Below are 19328 nucleotides of genomic sequence, written 5' to 3'. Positions count from 1 at the left end.
GCTGAGTTGAATGTGTGACAAAACTCATACAAACTGTCGCATTCAGGGACGAGAAACTTTAACTTTCTGTCACAACCTGTCTTTTGGGTCTCAAACTCATCAAATATGAGTAACTTTAACGTGCAAAGGACAACTTGAATTTGATAGCAACGTACAGGCTATCCGATTTTTTGAAGGAGAAGTGCCGGAAAAAAGGATCTTTTACAATGACGAACTCACTAAAAGGGTTGCGGGAAAAAAAAATACGGTATTGGGGACACACTGAATCAAAGAAGCGAGCGAATGACCTGAAAGTGTAACATGTGTGAGAAACGCGGACACCCTGATACTATCGCGGATCCACTCTGGTCAAGGGAAATCACTCCGATCACTAAAATGACCAAGGTACGCTACTAAGGCAAACACAAAAGAAACTTGCACCGAAGTCGCAGAACGACTCGTAGAATGAGACTTATCGGATTAACGGACGGCGACACGGTGAGGCTACTGGAAAGAGAGCGCGAGGAAACCGCTGAGGCGGCGGAACGTCTAGAAAGTGACCTCGACGTCAAGGTAAAAATGACAACGGGAAACATGGCTGTCGCTCCAAGGAAAAAACTGCTGCGCCTCATCAAAGCTATGATCGCGATCTCCATGTTAGGCACGCTCTTCGTTTTCGTCCGGCTGCATTTCTTCAAGGAGGACAACGTCTTTAGCTTCTCGTTCTCTAGCTCCAACTACAAGATTGGAGATGTGGTGAAGCTGAGACTGACGGACAGGACACTGTCCTTCGTGGATGATGTGACGGGGAAACGCTTGGTGGTGAAGTTTGAGAGTGACTTTCTGAACGTTTCTCCCAGTCAAGACTCGTGTGCAAGCATTTTCGCCGACAAACATTTCAGGCCTGGGGAAGACGATTTTCGAAACAGTATTTGCCTGAAGTGGAAAAATGCCATACTTGTGGTTAATGACACTGGATCTAGGGGGTCGCAGTGCTTCTCTGTTGAATGGTCCATGACTTCAGAAGTGTCATCTCCTAAAAACTGCTACTCCCTCTCTGGGGCGCATTGGTACGGTGGTTCCTTGCTTAGCAAACAAGAGTGGCCTCTCGAGGATAATTCAGTCAAGATGCAGCCATTTGTCTCGGCCCCGATGAATGTTTTTGAAACAAATATGCTCAGGAGCTACGGTCCCGTACTCGAACGGATGTGGATCAACTCTGTTGGATTTGGAATAGTAGCTGACAGTGAGATACCGCTTCATGTGTCAGTTAACGCTGATGACAACGCTCAGCTGTGCTTGAAGTCCCAGTATCAGGAATCGCGGTACCTTGCTGAGAAGACACAAACACCACTGCGTCTCAATTACACAGTGTGTATGGACAGGACGGCAAAACAGGTGCATGGACACATCATGAAGAACTTTGTTACCCTCCCCAGCTCCGGTCCCGCTGAGAAGTTAATGCGAGACCCTGTATGGTCGACGCGGGGGATCAACATGAATAACATGACAGAGAAAGACGTTTTGTCTTTTCAGATCGACATCCGCAAGAAGAATTTCTCGCACAGGTAAAACAAAAGGGTGATTCTCAGGAGTTGAGTGGAAACACATATTTTACAAAAGTGATATTTCTTTATTTAAATGAGATATTTTAACCATAGAAATTGATTTCATTTATAAATACAGGTTCCAAATACATTATTGGTCTATAGAGAAAGAATGAGGAATACCTGCTCATTTTGATATATAAGCATTTCAAAATGCATCACTTTAGCAAGGCCAAAAAAAAAATAGGTGTGGTTAAGGTAACATTGCCACAAAAAAAATAGGGTAGGAAGGTAGGCAATCCCTTTTTTTAAAACTTTTTTTTCTTAATAGCAGAGCAACCAAACGTGTAGCACTCGCAACCGAAGAAGATACCGCCATTTTTGTCATGGCAAGCATCTGTTGGGCCTTTCCCTTGCATCGTCTGTCGTCTGCATGACGACTCGAGCGCTTTCGCTTTTATTGCGTTTTCTGCACTTGTTTTTCTTGTTTTCATATTTTTTTGTTGACAAATGTAATAAAAAGTTATAGGGTCGGCCCCTAAAAATAGGGTAGGTCGGGTTACCGTAAGTGGGTAACCACAATTATTTTTTTTTTTTAGGCCTAACATGGAAACCATAGGGTGTGACATGGATTTTACCACTAACATTAAAATTAAAAAAGACAAAAATAACGCAGTTGTGAATAATACAGTAGATAAAGATTGGCGCCTGTATATGCACGATTTGATGTAACCCTTAGGTTTTTTCGTTCTTAAAACCTTTTGATAATGCGACCACCAAACCACTGAACATCCCCCCTCCCCATTCCATCTTCCCACCCCATGTATGTTGTAATTGTCCAGGTGTGCTTTTCTGTTATATGATTTTGTCCTTTTGGTTAGGTGATGTCCTGTAATGTACAGCATATATACATGTAAAAAAAAAAAAAACTGTACAAAAAGAGAATTAAAAAAAAAAGACAAAAAAAAGACAAAAAATGTACACACTGTTTTTGTTGGATGTCTATCATTACCAAACAGTGTTTTTTAATGACAAAGGTAAAGAAAGAGGGGTTTGAAGCAGGGGCGCCCAAAACTTAATACATGTACAGGTATGGCCAAATCTCACATTTTTAACTCCCCAGCCGGACAACGGGGCAAGTAACTTCTAGAAAGTCACTAGCCGGGCAGAAATGTCGCTGGCCCGGTCCATACCACAGTTGATCTGCAGTGTTTATACAGCTTTAAAACTCGATATTACAACCAAATGTGTTGCATTTGACCTGAGTTTTTATTGGGCAGCCGGGCGAGTTGCCTGGCGGTTTCTACTAGCCCGGCAGATTTTTTACTCGCCCCTGGCGATCGAGCGGACGATTTGGTCATCCCTGATGTAGTAATGATACACGGTCACAGTGATAAATACAGGCAGCTTACATTACAAGTACTTGAGCAAAAAGAATGTCATTGATAATAATGAAAAATTGATAATAATACAATTTATTTTTGGTGCTTTTTAGCCAGCTCCACGTGGCAGGAAACTTCACACAGTCAGTGGGCAGTGTGTACTTCGACCATGTACGTTTCCCCCACGCCCATCAGATGGTCAGCGAAATGAACGGCGATGGCTTCAGTGTCAGCACAAGCATTCTGCCCGTGGTAGAGAAAGATGTTTATCCCTTTGAAGACGGCCTGAAACATGGAGCGTTTGTGAACATATCTCAGATACAGGTGTGTGTGTACAGTGTGTGTTAGACAGTGTGTGTGTGTGTGTGGTGTTTATGTGTGTTAGGTGTGTATACAGGTGTTTGTGTGTGTGTTTGTTGAGAAGTGATGAGGTACATTCAAAGTCTAGCACAATTGTGGACAAGCAAGTATTCATTCCTTTTTTGACTGTTTCTGGATCTGCAGCGTGCTTTCATAAACAAGATCATTAGTGTGTGTATAGGTGTGTGATTTGAACATTGCCATTGCTGTCTGTGTGTGTGTGTGTGTGTGTGTGTCAGGGATGTTGCTACAAATTCATACCTATAGGACAAATGTCCTGAGTTCTTCAGCATCAATAGGACATTTGACCGCTTTCAGAAAGTTTAATAGGACATTATGAATTTGCGCCAAACAGCTTATAACACATTCCATGGAATTGTTCCAAAGTCATGCGCCCACACGCACATACACACACACACCCATGCGCGCGCGCTGTAGAACACACACATAATATAGTAAATACATCAACACAGTGTGTGTATAATGCAGGGTTCGTACAGAGTCCTTGAACCCTGGAAAACTCCTTGAAAATTGGAAAACCTTTTCCAGGCCTTGAAAAGTGCTTGAAAATAGAGTTTTGTGAAATATTGAAAAGTACTTGATTTTTCCAAATTGTTGCCTATACATTTTGTCAGCAGCTTGTCTTGTTTAAAAAAAAATGCAACCCCCTTTTTTTTGGTCAAATACAGTAGGCTACACACATTTTGGGAGAATAAAAGATCGAGTGAAAACGAAAGCAGACGAACTAACTATTACTAGTCACCCGTAGTTGCTTCCCTTCCCGGAAGTTGGCAAGGGAAACAACTACGGAATGACTAATAGTTTGCAGACTTAAAAAACTGAAGGTAAGCTTGGTGCTTTGCATTAATTTGGGGAAAATCATGTCCTTGAAAAGCATTTTTTGGTCCTGGAAATGTCCTTGAAAACTCATTGAATTGTATCAGCTCTGCCCTGCAGGAACCCTGATAATGTTGTATTTGTTTAGTTTCAAAGAAACCACAAAAAAGAAACCAACATGAACAACTTCAGAGCTCTTACTTTGATTACAAACTGCATGATTTGGATAAAAGTTGAAAAACAAAATGATCGGTTTGATCTAATGCTGATCTTTTGCAGGCTTTAGTTGTTTTTTTTAGCGGCATAATTCAGTGCTTCGTCTCGTATCGAAAACAAAAGCAGACGACAAATTTAGTCAGTTGGAGTTGTCTCCCGTACTCCTGTAGCATGCACCGATATAAAATTAATCCACTATTTTTAGATCAGTGCGCTGCACCGAGACGGTTATACCCAAACGGCGCATATACCGCAAACGGTTCGGGAATTCCTGACAAAAGAAAAGATCCGCACGCGGCACTGGCAACTTCAGTGTCAGCTGAACACGAGAGCGTTCGGTCTTTTAGAAGATTTGTATCTTGAAATGAAAATTAACGAATATCGCGCTGTCCGAAGGAATGGAGTACATATCGGACAATGACCACGCTCAGGCTAAAACGATAGGACATCTGACCGACATGCGGCAATGTGAATCGGACATTTGGGGATTTTCATCGTTATATGTCCGATGTCCGACGCCTAACGACATCCCTGGTGTGTGTGTGTGTGCGTGCGTGCGTGCGTGCCATTCCTGAGGTGAACCTGTGTAGGTATAAGGGCCTGTCCATTTGCTGTTGTTTTAAATACATTCCTAATTTAAGCAAACAGTGTTTTTGACAATTAATATTTTGTAGTGAAAGCACTGTTGATACAGAAGCTGGTAGAAACTGCCAGATGTATTAGTAAATTATGTATGCTTCATTGCTTGCAACTTTTTACATTCTTTTTCATGTATGGTATTTGTGTACAGGTGCAAAGTCTGGCATGGATGAACAGAAATGTTGCTTTGATTGACTTCACCAACCCTGAAGCATGTGAATGGATGTCGGAACGCCTCAGAGTGTTCAAAGCTGAAGCTCCTGTTCGCGCTTTTCACTTCAATAGTGGTAAGAACTGGAGAGGAATACATGTAGTTGAAAGTCTATGTCTGTTTCTTTATCTCCGTCTCTCTGTCTGTTTGTTTCCCTTTCTCTCATTCTTTCTGTGCGCGCCTTCGTGAGCGAGGCTGGTACTACATATTGTTCATACGAAATGACAAACACAGGTTACAAGCGATAACGCGCAAAAGTACTGGTTTATTATTTTACATCTGACACTAGGGATCAGTAATGTATATATATCGTTACAGTACCACGTATTGCGATACTACGTATTGCGATACTACTTATTGCGGTAAAAAACTTATGGACAGAAAGAAAAAGAGAAAAGAAAACAAATTATTAGACATGGCAAAAGGTATTAAAATGCATTAACAAGACACGAGAAGTAAATACAAGAAAAATAAACAATCACAAGACAGGCGAAGACAAACAGACACGAAAGTTACAATTACCAAACACTCGTTGGTTAGTCCTTCAACAACAATAAAGAGTTACGTTCTGTACGTTCAACAACAATAAAGAATTACGTTCCGTACGTTCAACAATACCATAAGCACTAAGAATACTCAAGAAACTTAGCATACATACGTTTAAAACCAAAATGGCTAGTTTCAGAAAAATACAAAACGTTGACTCATCAGGCCAGGAATACAAAGCAAACTGTCATACCAAAAAAGTCTAACGACAACGTTCCTGCGTTAATCAAAGTCACAAACAAGATATTTACTCATCCACTTTCCCTCAATAACGTTACAAGAAATAAGCCCGTTTACAAACGATCACCACAGACCGCAAGCTTCTTTTACCTAAATTCTTTTAACGTAAGGCTGAAAAAGTCGGAGAAAACGTTTCACTTCGAACTTCGTTAACCACAGAAAACACAAGTTATCATTAAAAACATTAGCGACTTTCTAGCGTCTACAAAACATTGCTGTACGTTCACAACACTAGAACAGTTGAACACACAATAAAGAAACACTACAACAAGTCAGACTTTCAACTCACGTTATACATAAACAACTCACAAAGTCATTACAAAATGGCGACCAAAACACAACACAAACAAGTAACAACAAAATTACCTTATGCGCTGTGTGGGTTGACCAGCAGTACCAAAAACGTGTTGCCTCACAAACGAAGGGCACAAAACGATTCACACTTGAGAAACAACTGTCTCCAAGAACATTACGTTGACGTTAAAACATAAGAAACACTCCGTTGGTTCACTTGATAACCTTCATACGTTTACATCAAAACCAAACGCTTCCTAAAACCCTCAGATCGACTGACGAGACAGGAGTCAAGCAGCGGTATTTATGGAAACAAAAACCTAACATGGAATAGTTATTCAAAAGTCAAAGGTCACCGGATTGACCAACCAACAACATTCCTAAGACAGAATCGGGTGAAACTACTATTTTACAACCAATCAGTAACCGATCACGCACTCCGTGCATGCCCAAAACTTAAAACGGTATATTTAACAGAAAGAACATCAAGGAACTAGCTGACATCACAAAGCTAAAAACACGTGAGTCACACGTATTCTAAAACTTGCAACGCAGATTCGCAGGGCTCACCTCAAAATCAAAACACGGAAAATAGCACGTGAATCTCACGGTGTTCTAAGACTAAACGACGCAGTTTGTGACGCTCCGACCAAAACCAGGTCACAACAACTGAACAAGGAGCACGTGAATCTCACGTAAAAATATTAACGCTCCACAAAACGGGTCACAACAAGGTGCCACAATAAAAACACGGTTTACTTCTTTTTACATCGTGCAATGGCTTGAGCAAACGTAATTACAACAAAAGTAGGTGACTGCATGCCACATCGGCATGCACACTCCCACCGGAAATTATATTAATATAATTTACTTCAAAAAACCTTTGTACAAACACATTCCTTATATCAAAAGAAGAATAACGCAGATTTAGACATTTCAAATTTACAACTCAAAATCATTGTGTTGCAAAACATTTACACAATATTATGGTTCAATCATGTTCAGTGTTTCAACACATCTCGTTTCAACTAAATGCCACTAGTCATTTACTCGACGGCATAAAAAGAACGCACCACTTAAACCATAAATGTCCGTTACATCATCTGGTATAAAAACACACCGCAACAATCTACAACTGTCAAATTGGAAACACACTCCAAAGTTCAATGTTCTTTCAGTTCGCTTACACAGTTTTGTCTTTGTGATTTTCACGATCTACTAACACAGTCATTTTGTGAATAGGTCGCTCTAATATGCGACTATCACCAGTGGGACGGCCGTGATTGTCTAGAGCCTTTGTTCCAACATGCACTTTCACTCGTCTGACCAGTCCATCAGATCCAGGCATCACCTCGATTACACGAGCCATGCACCACTCTGATCTGCACAAGTTCTGGTCATGCAAGACAACAACATCTCCCACCTGTACGTTTGCCTGGGGACGTTGCCAGACACGACGTTTCTGCAAGAGTGAAAGGTACTGGCTCTTCCATAGCAGCCAGAATTCGTCTGCCATCCGCTGGACACAGCGCCAACGTTTCCTGGCGTACAGGTCTGGATCTTCAAACACACCAGGGGGCGGAAGGATGGCACCTGACTTCATGGTGAGGACGTGGTTGGGGGTCAAAGGGCGTGGTCCATCTGCCGATTCCAATGACTCGACAGACAGTGGTCGACTGTTCACGATGGCCATCACCTCGTATAGGAACGTACGAAGTGATGAGGTAGTGAGACGCTGGCCTGATCTTCTGAGAAGGCCATTCAGGATGCTGCGTATCGTTCGTATCTGACGCTCCCAAACGCCACCCATGTGACTAGCTGCAGGGGGGTTGAACTTGAACTCACATTTGCTTTCCAGCATCTTCGATGTCAGTCGTTCAGAGTCCATCTCCTTCCATGCCAGTTTGAACTCATTGCATGCACCTACAAAGTTCGTTCCTTTGTCACACCAAATGCGTGATATGTTTCCTCGCATGGAGACAACAATGCGTAGGGCGTTGATGAAGGAATCACTTGACATGTCATCCAGGGTTTCAATGTGGATTGCCCTAGAGGCAAAACACATCACGATCAGCCCGTACAAGATTAATGTCATGAACTTGACGCAGTCATCACGGTACCCATGTTTTTTCTGGCGTTTCAGGCCCTTCAGATGCTTGACTGTGGCACCTCTGTTGTCGGGGAGGGACGGTTTCTCTGGTCGAAATGGTAAGGGCATCTCGTAGTGACCAGCTTCGTTGACCTTCACGTTCTCCTTCACGATCTTCATGAACTTCAAATCATCTTGAGACATGGATCCTGTGTCACTATCAGCAAAGTCTCTCTCCATAACGTGTAGTAGGTCAGTACACGATACCTCATCCACCTGTATTTTGTAGACATGAGCTGCACGTTCTTCTTCCCTCGATCCTGGCTTGACGATGACGCGCATGGACGAGCCTACACCATCAAAGGCGACGGAATGCGGTGACTTGCCGACGATGCTCCAACCTAACTTAGTCTCTACTGCAAATGGCAGTCCTTGGACAACGTTTAGGGGCATGAGGGCTTCAGCGCAGTCATAGCCGATGAGGAGGCCTGCTTCGCAATCAGGGTACAAGGGGGGCAGTTTTGGGGACAGGTGTTGAAGATGTGGGTAAACTTTGACAGTCTCTGAGGTGGGGATTTGCGTGGGGTCAACGGACAGGTAAGGTCGTGAGATGGCAGAAGGGAGCCTGACAAACTCACTGGAGGTAGGAGAGCGGACACGCAATCCAGAGTACTTCCTGCCGGAGACCACAGCATTGTCCTCAGTCAGTGTGGAGACCCTGAGTGTAGTCGGCTGCGATTTGGCTTTAACTTCTTCAGCCACTGACTGCACTACAAAAGTGGCGTTGGACATAGTGTCCAGTAGTGCGTACGTCAGCACTTCTACGTTGGGGTTAGAGTCACTGGAAACGAGAACGGGAACGATCATAGACGTGAAACCGATGCTGTTTTCCTCGCTGGCCTTAAGAGCAGACACCGTAGGGGTCGACGATGTCAGTGGCTCTTGAACGTCAGCAGCAGAGGTACGGTAATTGTTCTTGTGTTCACTCGCCCCTTTGTTTTCACTCATACTGTTCTGATACTTGAAATTGTCATCATGAAGACAAGTGGGATGAGCCTTCTTGCACTTCTTGCACGTCTGTTTCTGCATACATTGACGGCTCTGGTGATCCTTACTTCTGAGACATCCGTAGCAGATACGGTTCTTGAACAGAAAATCTCGTATCTCAACCAGAGGCTTCACTATGAGTTCCTTACATGTCCCAGCGTCATGGTCCGGAAGTTGACAGTGCAGACATGCGGTGACATCCTCTGTCAGGGTTGACAGGTTCGTTGTGAACTTTCTTGGTGTCCCCGATGCACTTGTCAAGCCGAAAACAGGGTCGTTAGAAATGTCTGCTTCGAGAGTAACGAACGACACGAGTTCATTGAACAGAGGATACCTCTTCTTTTCAACCTTAGTTCGAGCAACTGTTCTAGACCATCTGTGACTCATCCAGTCTGGGAGCTTTCCGACGATCTTCCGTAAGTACTGGGCATCATCCAGGATGCTCAGTCCACCAACTTCCTGGGCAGCAACGGAACATTGCTGCAAGAAATCGGCCAGACTTCTGAGTCCCTTGGGATCTTTGCTTTTGATTGGGGTCCATTCGTCCAGCTTGGTCCGGAAAGCTTGCGAAACGACGTATGAGTTGCCGAACCGATTTTCCAGCACTTCCATGGCTCTCTCGTAGGCATCACCTTCTCTTAGCAGAAAGAAGCCGGTCACGGCCTCCTTTGCTTGACCTCCGATGTACCGTTGCAGATACAATAACTTCTCACTGCTGGTTATGTTTTGTCTCTCGATGAGGAACGAAAACGACGACCTCCAAATTGGATATTGGAGAGGGTCACCAACAAAAATGCACGGCTCCTGCATCGGCAAGCGGTTGATCATCAGAGCGTCTGATAGGGTTTTGGCGAGAGAGTCCATAGGAGTGTCCTGCTTGGCAGGAGTAGCAAGTGGACGTTGGTAGTACGCAGACGGGGGGTAGGAGGCAAATGGACGATCTGCATGACATTCCTTGTCAAAGTTCATGTACGCAGGGGGCCTTGCGTTTTCGTTTCCCCAAATAACTTTGGGGGTGGTCTGATGTGGGTCCAGGAATGTGGGCACGAAAGGCTCTGGTTTGGGATGTAGGTGGGTATCATAGGGGAAACAGGGTGGGGTAACTTGAAAACGTCTGTGGTCCATGCGTTGGTGACGTTCTTCTGGGAAGTAGGTGTGTCGTTCTTGCGTCTCATCACCTTCCCTTGTCTCTGGTAGGTGATAGGACCAACCTGTGTGGTCGAGATCAGGCGGGCGAGAGCCTGTGACGCTTGTCGTTGAGTGTCCAACGTTGTGCAGAGGCGGCTGACCAGCGTACGCACCGAAAGGGTGCTGCAGTGTGGTCAGCAGCGCTGTAGGCCGCATGGAGGATGTAGTTGCAGCCGTCGTGTAGTTGGGTGTGGAGGGCTCCCGATGGATGAAAGGAGCGCTCGTTCCGGCGTGATGGGGGGCGTTGACATCCTCTCTACGTTGAGGTCCGTACGCCTCGTAGGTGGCGTTGTTGGTAGTAGCGGCGCTTGTAGAGGCGCTGACTCCAACGACGAGGTCCACGACAGGTAACGCGTGCTGTCGTGGCTCAGTCGTTGTGGTTCCTGCGACGAAGTTGGTGACAGCAGCGTTGACGTTGACAGTCGAGATGTCATGGGTGCTGGCGGCTTGGCAGACAGGAACAGACGTGGCGTCCAAGGCTGGCTGGTGTGTCCCTTGGTCAGCAATGACGGCAGCACCTGTCCCTATTCCTATCGCTGTTTGCTCATTGTTTAGAGGAGGGGCTACAAGACTGTACAAGGGAACGAAAGGACGAGGGTGGAACCTAGTGTTCAACAAATCAACTGACGGTAGATCAGGGAGATCCTGCTGAACGGATTCACCTTGTTCCAATACTTGTAACATAGCTTGTTGTTCTCTTAAGCTAATTTTCAATTCGGTGGACTGAATTTGTCTCAAAGCCTTTTTCTGTTTAATATCTTCAAGAGCTGCTTCAGCTGCGTCCTCGGCCTGTCTAGCTGCTATTCTCTCAGCTTCCTTAGCCTGCCTAGCTGTGTCTTCGGCCTGCCTAGCTGCTGTTCTTTCAGCTTCCTTAGCCTGCCTAGCTGCTGTTCTCTTAGCTTCCTTAGCCTGCCTAGCTGCTTCTTCGGCCTGCCTAGCTGCTTCTTTTTCAGCTTCCTTAGCCTGCCTAGCAGTTTCTTCGATCAGCCTAGCTGCACTTCTCTCAGCTTCCTCAGTCTGCCTAGCTGCTGTTCTCTCAGCTTCCTCAGTCTGCCTAGCTGCAGTTCTCTCAGCTTCCTCAGTCTGCCTAGCTGCAGTTCTCTCAGCTTCCTCAGTCTGCCTAGCTGCAGTTCTCTCAGCTTCCTCAGTCTGCCTAGCCGCAGTTCTCTCAGCATATTGTTGTTGTAAGAGATCCAGTTCACTAAACTGAGCTTCCTTTATTGCGTCACCTTCCACTTTTATGGCCAGGGAAGCAGCCTCTAGTTTAAGAGCCAATTTAGTGTCTTCAGAGCTAACACTTTTAGAGCGGAGAGACTCGGCGCGAGAAGCTACTTGGCTACCTGATCTCCTGATACCTGACTTGTGGCTAGCTGACTTGTGGATGGCTGAAGTAATGCTAGCTACTTTATGAATGGCAGACTTAACACTGGCTGACTTGTGGGTGGATGACCCAACGCTAGGTGTAACACTGCTATGCCTGGAAGTAGGCTCCTTAGCCACCTGCACACTAGTCGTTTGTCTGTCAAGAGCTCGATCAATGTCAAACATAATGTTCTGAACTGTTCTCTGAACATCATCCCAACTTTCCTGAATGGTTTCACCGCTACCAATACTACGAAGACCTTTCTCTATGTCACCAAGATCCTTGTACATGCTCAAAACAATTTGTTTTTGACTGGTTAACGACTCTTGATTAGGAGTTTCTTGGTTAAGCTCTGTTACTACCTCACCGATTGCTCGTTCCAAGAATGTTCGTTGTCTTGCAAAGTTTCTAGTTTTGATCTCAATCTGGTACTCTCTACCTTTTTCAGTAGGCTTAATGTCACGCCTAGGCCTTTGAGAATGTTCATCTTCATCGCCGTTAATGTCATAACCTGAAGCTTCCAATGGATTATCTACTGGAACCTTCTCCATTACAATGTTCGCTTATTCAAAAGCACTTAAAACATACATAAGGTTTATCTGGTTATAAAGTAAAATGAGTCGATCCGAGGGTCGTTTGGGATAATACACAAAAGTCACAAAAAATGCGCCGGATACGGAGTAGGAAGATCTCTAACCGACAAGTTGATCTATGTCAAACTATGGTTCACTAACACAGTGACAAGTAACAATAAAGTCTTTTGCTGGTTATCAACAGCTACGTTTACGTTCATTGAGCGTCAATAACAAAAGTTCTTTACTGGGCGTCAGCAGCTAAGTTTGTTTACTTTAGCTAAAGTTCTTTCACTGGGCGTCAGCAGCTAAGTTTTTTACTGGGCGACAGCAACTAAAGTTTTTTACTGTGCGCGCCTTCGTGAGCGAGGCTGGTACTACATATTGTTCATACGAAATGACAAACACAGGTTACAAGCGATAACGCGCAAAAGTACTGGTTTATTATTTTACATCTGACACTAGGGATCAGTAATGTATATATATCGTTACAGTACCACGTATTGCGATACTACGTATTGCGATACTACTTATTGCGGTAAAAAACTTATGGACAGAAAGAAAAAGAGAAAAGAAAACAAATTATTAGACATGGCAAAAGGTATTAAAATGCATTAACAAGACACGAGAAGTAAATACAAGAAAAATAAACAATCACAAGACAGGCGAAGACAAACAGACACGAAAGTTACAATTACCAAACACTCGTTGGTTAGTCCTTCAACAACAATAAAGAGTTACGTTCTGTACGTTCAACAACAATAAAGAATTACGTTCCGTACGTTCAACAATACCATAAGCACTAAGAATACTCAAGAAACTTAGCATACATACGTTTAAAACCAAAATGGCTAGTTTCAGAAAAATACAAAACGTTGACTCATCAGGCCAGGAATACAAAGCAAACTGTCATACCAAAAAAGTCTAACGACAACGTTCCTGCGTTAATCAAAGTCACAAACAAGATATTTACTCATCCACTTTCCCTCAATAACGTTACAAGAAATAAGCCCGTTTACAAACGATCACCACAGACCGCAAGCTTCTTTTACCTAAATTCTTTTAACGTAAGGCTGAAAAAGTCGGAGAAAACGTTTCACTTCGAACTTCGTTAACCACAGAAAACACAAGTTATCATTAAAAACATTAGCGACTTTCTAGCGTCTACAAAACATTGCTGTACGTTCACAACACTAGAACAGTTGAACACACAATAAAGAAACACTACAACAAGTCAGACTTTCAACTCACGTTATACATAAACAACTCACAAAGTCATTACAAAATGGCGACCAAAACACAACACAAACAAGTAACAACAAAATTACCTTATGCGCTGTGTGGGTTGACCAGCAGTACCAAAAACGTGTTGCCTCACAAACGAAGGGCACAAAACGATTCACACTTGAGAAACAACTGTCTTCAAGAACATTACGTTGACGTTAAAACATAAGAAACACTCCGTTGGTTCACTTGATAACCTTCATACGTTTACATCAAAACCAAACGCTTCCTAAAACCCTCAGATCGACTGACGAGACAGGAGTCAAGCAGCGGTATTTATGGAAACAAAAACCTAACATGGAATAGTTATTCAAAAGTCAAAGGTCACCGGATTGACCAACCAACAACATTCCTAAGACAGAATCGGGTGAAACTACTATTTTACAACCAATCAGTAACCGATCACGCACTCCGTGCATGCCCAAAACTTAAAACGGTATATTTAACAGAAAGAACATCAAGGAACTAGCTGACATCACAAAGCTAAAAACACGTGAGTCACACGTATTCTAAAACTTGCAACGCAGATTCGCAGGGCTCACCTCAAAATCAAAACACGGAAAATAGCACGTGAATCTCACGGTGTTCTAAGACTAAACGACGCAGTTTGTGACGCTCCGACCAAAACCAGGTCACAACAACTGAACAAGGAGCACGTGAATCTCACGTAAAAATATTAACGCTCCACAAAACGGGTCACAACAAGGTGCCACAATAAAAACACGGTTTACTTCTTTTTACATCGTGCAATGGCTTGAGCAAACGTAATTACAACAAAAGTAGGTGACTGCATGCCACATCGGCATGCACACTTTCTCTGTCTCTCTCTCTTTCTTATGCACGTGCACATGTATACACACACATGCACACATGGGCGCTCTGTGAGTGATTGTATGAAATTTGATTTAATAAAATTGCACGAAACTAAGACCTACAGAAGGACAGACTTCAGCAGACTTCAGAACAATTCTTTTGTGTTTAAAATGTTGTGGTCAAGTTTTGTGCGCACATGTACTTTGATATGTTCATTTTAAAACTTTGATCAGTTCCATGGATTGTTGTTGCTCTCTAAGTAGATTCATTTGCAGCGCTGCAGGTTCCTGGTAAATCTTGTATCTTGTTAAACATTAATGTGAACACCAGCTACTTTTGTGACTCCTGTTTAAAAACTCTTACTGTATTGCATTATAAAAGTTGCCAAACGCAGAAGAAGAAGAATTGAATTGAACACGCAAGCACAAGACCAAGTGCGCATAAAAAAGATCCTGACTAATCCATGTCAGAGTTTGGTGGGTTGTAGAAACATGAACATATCCTGGGCATGCTTCCCCCGAAAGTGGCGTATGGCTGCCTGAATGGCGGGCTAAAACGGTCATACAGGTAAAAACCCACTCCGGCGAAAATATGAGTGAACTTGGTAGTTTCAGCCCATGAACGATGAAGAAGAAGAAGAATTGAACAAAAATATTCTTTTACAGGTGAGGCCATGCTGCTATCCGGAGGCAGACAGACCGCTATTCCTCTGCTCAATCACTGTCACTACAGCACGCACTACGTCAAATTTGCTCACTCTCAGGGCAACGACTCTATCGTCGGTGTCGGATATCGCAGCCAGGAGTACGGCCTTATGGTAGACATCGGAGCTCGATCCTCAACTTGGGGCTACGAGCTTGGCCTTAAGAGTATTATCCCTTCTGTCCTCACGCTCGGCCTTCTGGGATACCCTTTCACTATCGTTGGTCCTGTGGGTGGTGTTCCGATGAAGGAGTTTGAAGGATGGAGAAACCAGTATCCTCTGCCTGATGAGGAGTTGTATATTAGGTGAGCTTTTGTTTCCTTCTTCAGTACTGTACAGTGGTGTCTGCGATGAAAGAACACCTTTAGAACCAGCCAGAAAATGTGGCTTTACATTGCGAGTGTCCAAGTGCTCAAGATGATAGACCAAGAAACAACTGAAGGTGTCGTTGTTGTAAGATGTCCTCGCTTTCGAGAGGTATCGCATAGCTGGTTTATACCGCTGTATTCTATGTCTATACTTAAATGTGTATTGACCATGTTTTTAGTACTTTCTCTTGGGTAGTGAGTTGTGATCTGGACATGTAAAAATTGGTTTTTCTCTCTTTTCTGCGTAATGAAGCAGGATTGAAAGAAATGATTATGTGTTTGAGTGGGCAGGTAAATTCTGAAGAAGTCAAGTTACTCAAAATGCTCACAGCAACAGTTTCATTTTGTTTTCTGTTTCTTTTTGAGATGACCAAAATAGAAACTAATTCTTATTTTTATTGTTAATTTCATCCTTTCTTTGTCTTCTAAACTGGTGTCCCCTATGCTTTCAGGTGGCTGCAGCTGTCAGTGTTCCTACCAGGACTGGAGATCTCTGTGGGTCCGTGGCAGTACAATGAGGACGTTGTAAACATGACACGTGCACTTTTCAAGCGACGAGCGGAGCGTGTCTTTCAGCTTCTGCAAACTGCTGCAAAAGAGTTCCTGCACACAGGTACTTGCACCTCTGCATGGATGAGATTCTTCCGGAATATGCCGAAAATCAGGATTCGATTATGTGCCAGATTGTCTGTGGTGACGTTTTTTTTGTTGTTAATTATACAAACCCTTCGTCAGCGTTCATGATTCATGACATTTTTCAGTCCCACCCATATGCCTCTCTTGTCTGCGGCTGTACTCGTCGTTTTTGATGCGTTCAGAACTTGAGTGTTGTCAATACAGTGGAACCTCCGTTTAAAAACCTCCAAAAATATTGGGGGGAAATCATGTCTTAAAAAGGTGGGGGTCATGAAAATGGAGGTAAATTGACAGAGGATATGAACAGAAAGTCTGAGAATGCAAGGGGAGACATTTTAAAATGGGTGGTCTTTACAGGGACTCAGGTCAAAATGAGTTCGGCTCATTCTCTCCCTGACAGGATGCCTTGGTTTTCCTTGTCTGGCGAGGAAATCGATTTTTTACATATTTAGATCTTTTCGTAATGTGTTATGGATATAAGCAGATTCGCGATCGTCGATAATGATTTTTCATGGTGTTGTGTAATTTTTAAGTTACAAAGGAATGAATATGTTAGACAGTTTCAAGCGAGCTATTTTTCGCAGCTGTATTTACTGTGCAAACAACTCTAAATATGGCAAAAGTGTCACGTGATAATCAACCGTTTGGTTTCGGCGCTCGCTGGAGCAGACGATTTTTTGACAGTGATGCAACCATATATTACGGTCTCCTTCCGGCAGCAGTCCCACAATTTCGACTTGTTTTGACCTTAGAACGATGTCTTTATCATAACTGTGAAGAACAGAACGGAGATCACTGTCGAAGTCAGCCAATCTGCAATTATTTTCGTCTCGCGAACAGTGCTCGAGAACAACATATGGGAGATAACTCTGTATTCTTGGTTTGATAGATTTGCGTAGGACTTTAGCGTCCAGTCAGAGAGATAACTGGCGATAGCCGTTGAGCGATGACTGATCAGAATGGGGGTTCCTTTGTAGCAGACGAAAAACGTAAACACGGTGGTCTAAAAAGGGGGTTCCACTGTAGCAACAACAACAACAAAAATCCATCTTACTCTTTTTGCCATATATGTGCATGGGAACAAGCAGGGAATTTATGTTACTGCTTTTCTGTGTGTGTATGTGTGTGTGTGTGTGTGTGTGTGTGTGTGTGTGTGTGTGTGTGTGTGTGTGTGTGTGTGAAATTTGAAAGAGCTACATCGGTATGAGAGTTGCATGCTTGTTTCTGAGGGTGATGTGGTCTTCTTCTTGTCGTTCGCCTAGGTTACACTTGGAGTCCAGCTCTGGTTGTGAAGCTGGTGGTAAGGTGATGTGGTGATATGATATATCCATGGGTGTTACTCTTCCGGCTTTTGCCGGATTTCCGGTTTTTGAAAAAATCTGAAGCCGGAAATTCTGGTTTTCCGGGTTTTCAAAAAAAACAAAAAAAAAAAAAGCTTCGTTTCGCCAAGTTGAAATAATGAGCAGCGGTTCCGATCCGACTTTTGACACCGGTTCGCGTGCTTTCTCGGTTCGCTCCCTTGGATTTGTCGCCATCTTATTATGATTTGGTTTCGTCGGTGTCCAGAAACTTTCTTTCAAACTTGAGCATTTTGGACCCCTGCCTTTCAGGTTTTTTGATTTTTCCCAGTAACACCCATGTATATCTGATAACACATATATACATAGGTGCTTTGGTGCTTTCAGAATATGCATAATTGCAAAAGGCATAGGAAAAATACTCTTTTGAGATTACTTTTGAACGAAGTGCATAGCATAAAGGAGAATAGAAAACAAAAGTCAACAAGACAAACTAAAAGAGTAACCACCCTGAAATGTGTACACAGTAGATCCCCCTTGTAAAGACCTTCAAAAATCTGAGAAAATCAGGCCTTAAAAAGGAGGCAGTCTTTAAAAGGGGGGTAAATTAACAGATGTTGTGAACAGAAAATGTAAAAAAAAATCAAGGTCTTAAAAAGGAGGAAGTCTTCATTTGGGGAGTCTTTAAAGGGGGGGGGGGGGGGGGGGTTTCACTGTCGTAACATATAGCTGATGGCGAAAGTATGGTTTTAACTCTGTCAGTTTTTCGTTTACCTTTTAGGTGCTCCCCTGATTCGGCCGTTGTGGTGGATGGCCACCGACGACGAAATCGCGCGACGAATCGACTGTGAATTCCTCGTCAGCAACAAGCTTCTTGTGGCGCCAGTGCTGGAGCATGGCGCAAGGCAACGTAGCATTTACCTTCCCAAGGTCAGGGACTTTAAATGGCACGATGACCTCAGGGGCAAAGTTTACGCTGGAGGTCAATGGCTTCATGGCTACAAAGTGGGATTGTACGAGGTGGCCACCTTTAGGCCGGTTTATAGGTCGCAGGATGGATAGTGTATGTGTTGTCTGTTGAGAAGGTGGATTCAGTGTGTGTGTGCACGTGTGTGTGTGTGTTTGCATGCAGGGTTTCAGTGTGTATGTGTGATTTACTGGGGGGGGGGGGGGGGGGGGAGTGTATATGTGTGATGTTTTTGAAGCAACAAACAGGCTGGTTTAGAGGTCGCAGGATGGACAGTGTATGTGTTGTCTGCTGAGATGGTGGATTCAGTATAATAATAATAATAATAATGGGCATTTATATATAAAGCGCCTTATCAGAAGTTCAAAGCGCGTGACTGTCAGATTCAAACAACACATCATGCACATCTCACATCCCCAGACTCTATGCTAAGGAACTATTCGTAATATTGTTGGAACAAGTGAGTTTTCAAATTGGACTTAAAAGATGAAATGGATGGAGAGTGACGTAATTGAAAGGGGAGTGAATTCCATAACTGAGGGCCATAATACGAAAACGTGCGGAAGCCATGAGCCTTGCGTTTAAAGCGACCTTGACGGAGAAATCGAGCATCATCAGAAGAACGAAGGGTGCGAGAGGGAGTGTAGAGGGAGACCAGTTCCAAAAGATAGGCAGGTGCCGATTCAGAGATGATATTGTAGCAGAAGCAGGCAGCTTTGTACCTAATACGTTCAGACACAGGAAGCCAG

At 43.6% G+C, this 19328-nt stretch overlaps 1 protein-coding gene across 1 annotated transcript; it reads left to right on the top strand.

Moving 5' to 3' along the window:
- The first annotated feature begins 375 nt into the window (after positions 1-375).
- Positions 376-18758, top strand: LOC138949015 (myogenesis-regulating glycosidase-like). Its single transcript, XM_070320709.1, has 6 exons — positions 376-1547; positions 3022-3232; positions 5112-5247; positions 15273-15615; positions 16131-16291; positions 18394-18758. The coding sequence occupies exons 1-6, from the start codon at positions 445-447 to the stop codon at positions 18672-18674; spliced, it is 2235 nt and encodes a 744-aa protein (XP_070176810.1). The 5' UTR covers positions 376-444; the 3' UTR covers positions 18675-18758.
- Positions 18759-19328: the final 570 nt, after the last annotated feature.

This window comes from Littorina saxatilis, linkage group LG15, assembly GCF_037325665.1.
Source record: "Littorina saxatilis isolate snail1 linkage group LG15, US_GU_Lsax_2.0, whole genome shotgun sequence".
Taxonomy (NCBI): Eukaryota; Metazoa; Mollusca; class Gastropoda; order Littorinimorpha; family Littorinidae; genus Littorina; species Littorina saxatilis.
This window is presented reverse-complemented; position numbering and strand designations above follow the sequence as displayed.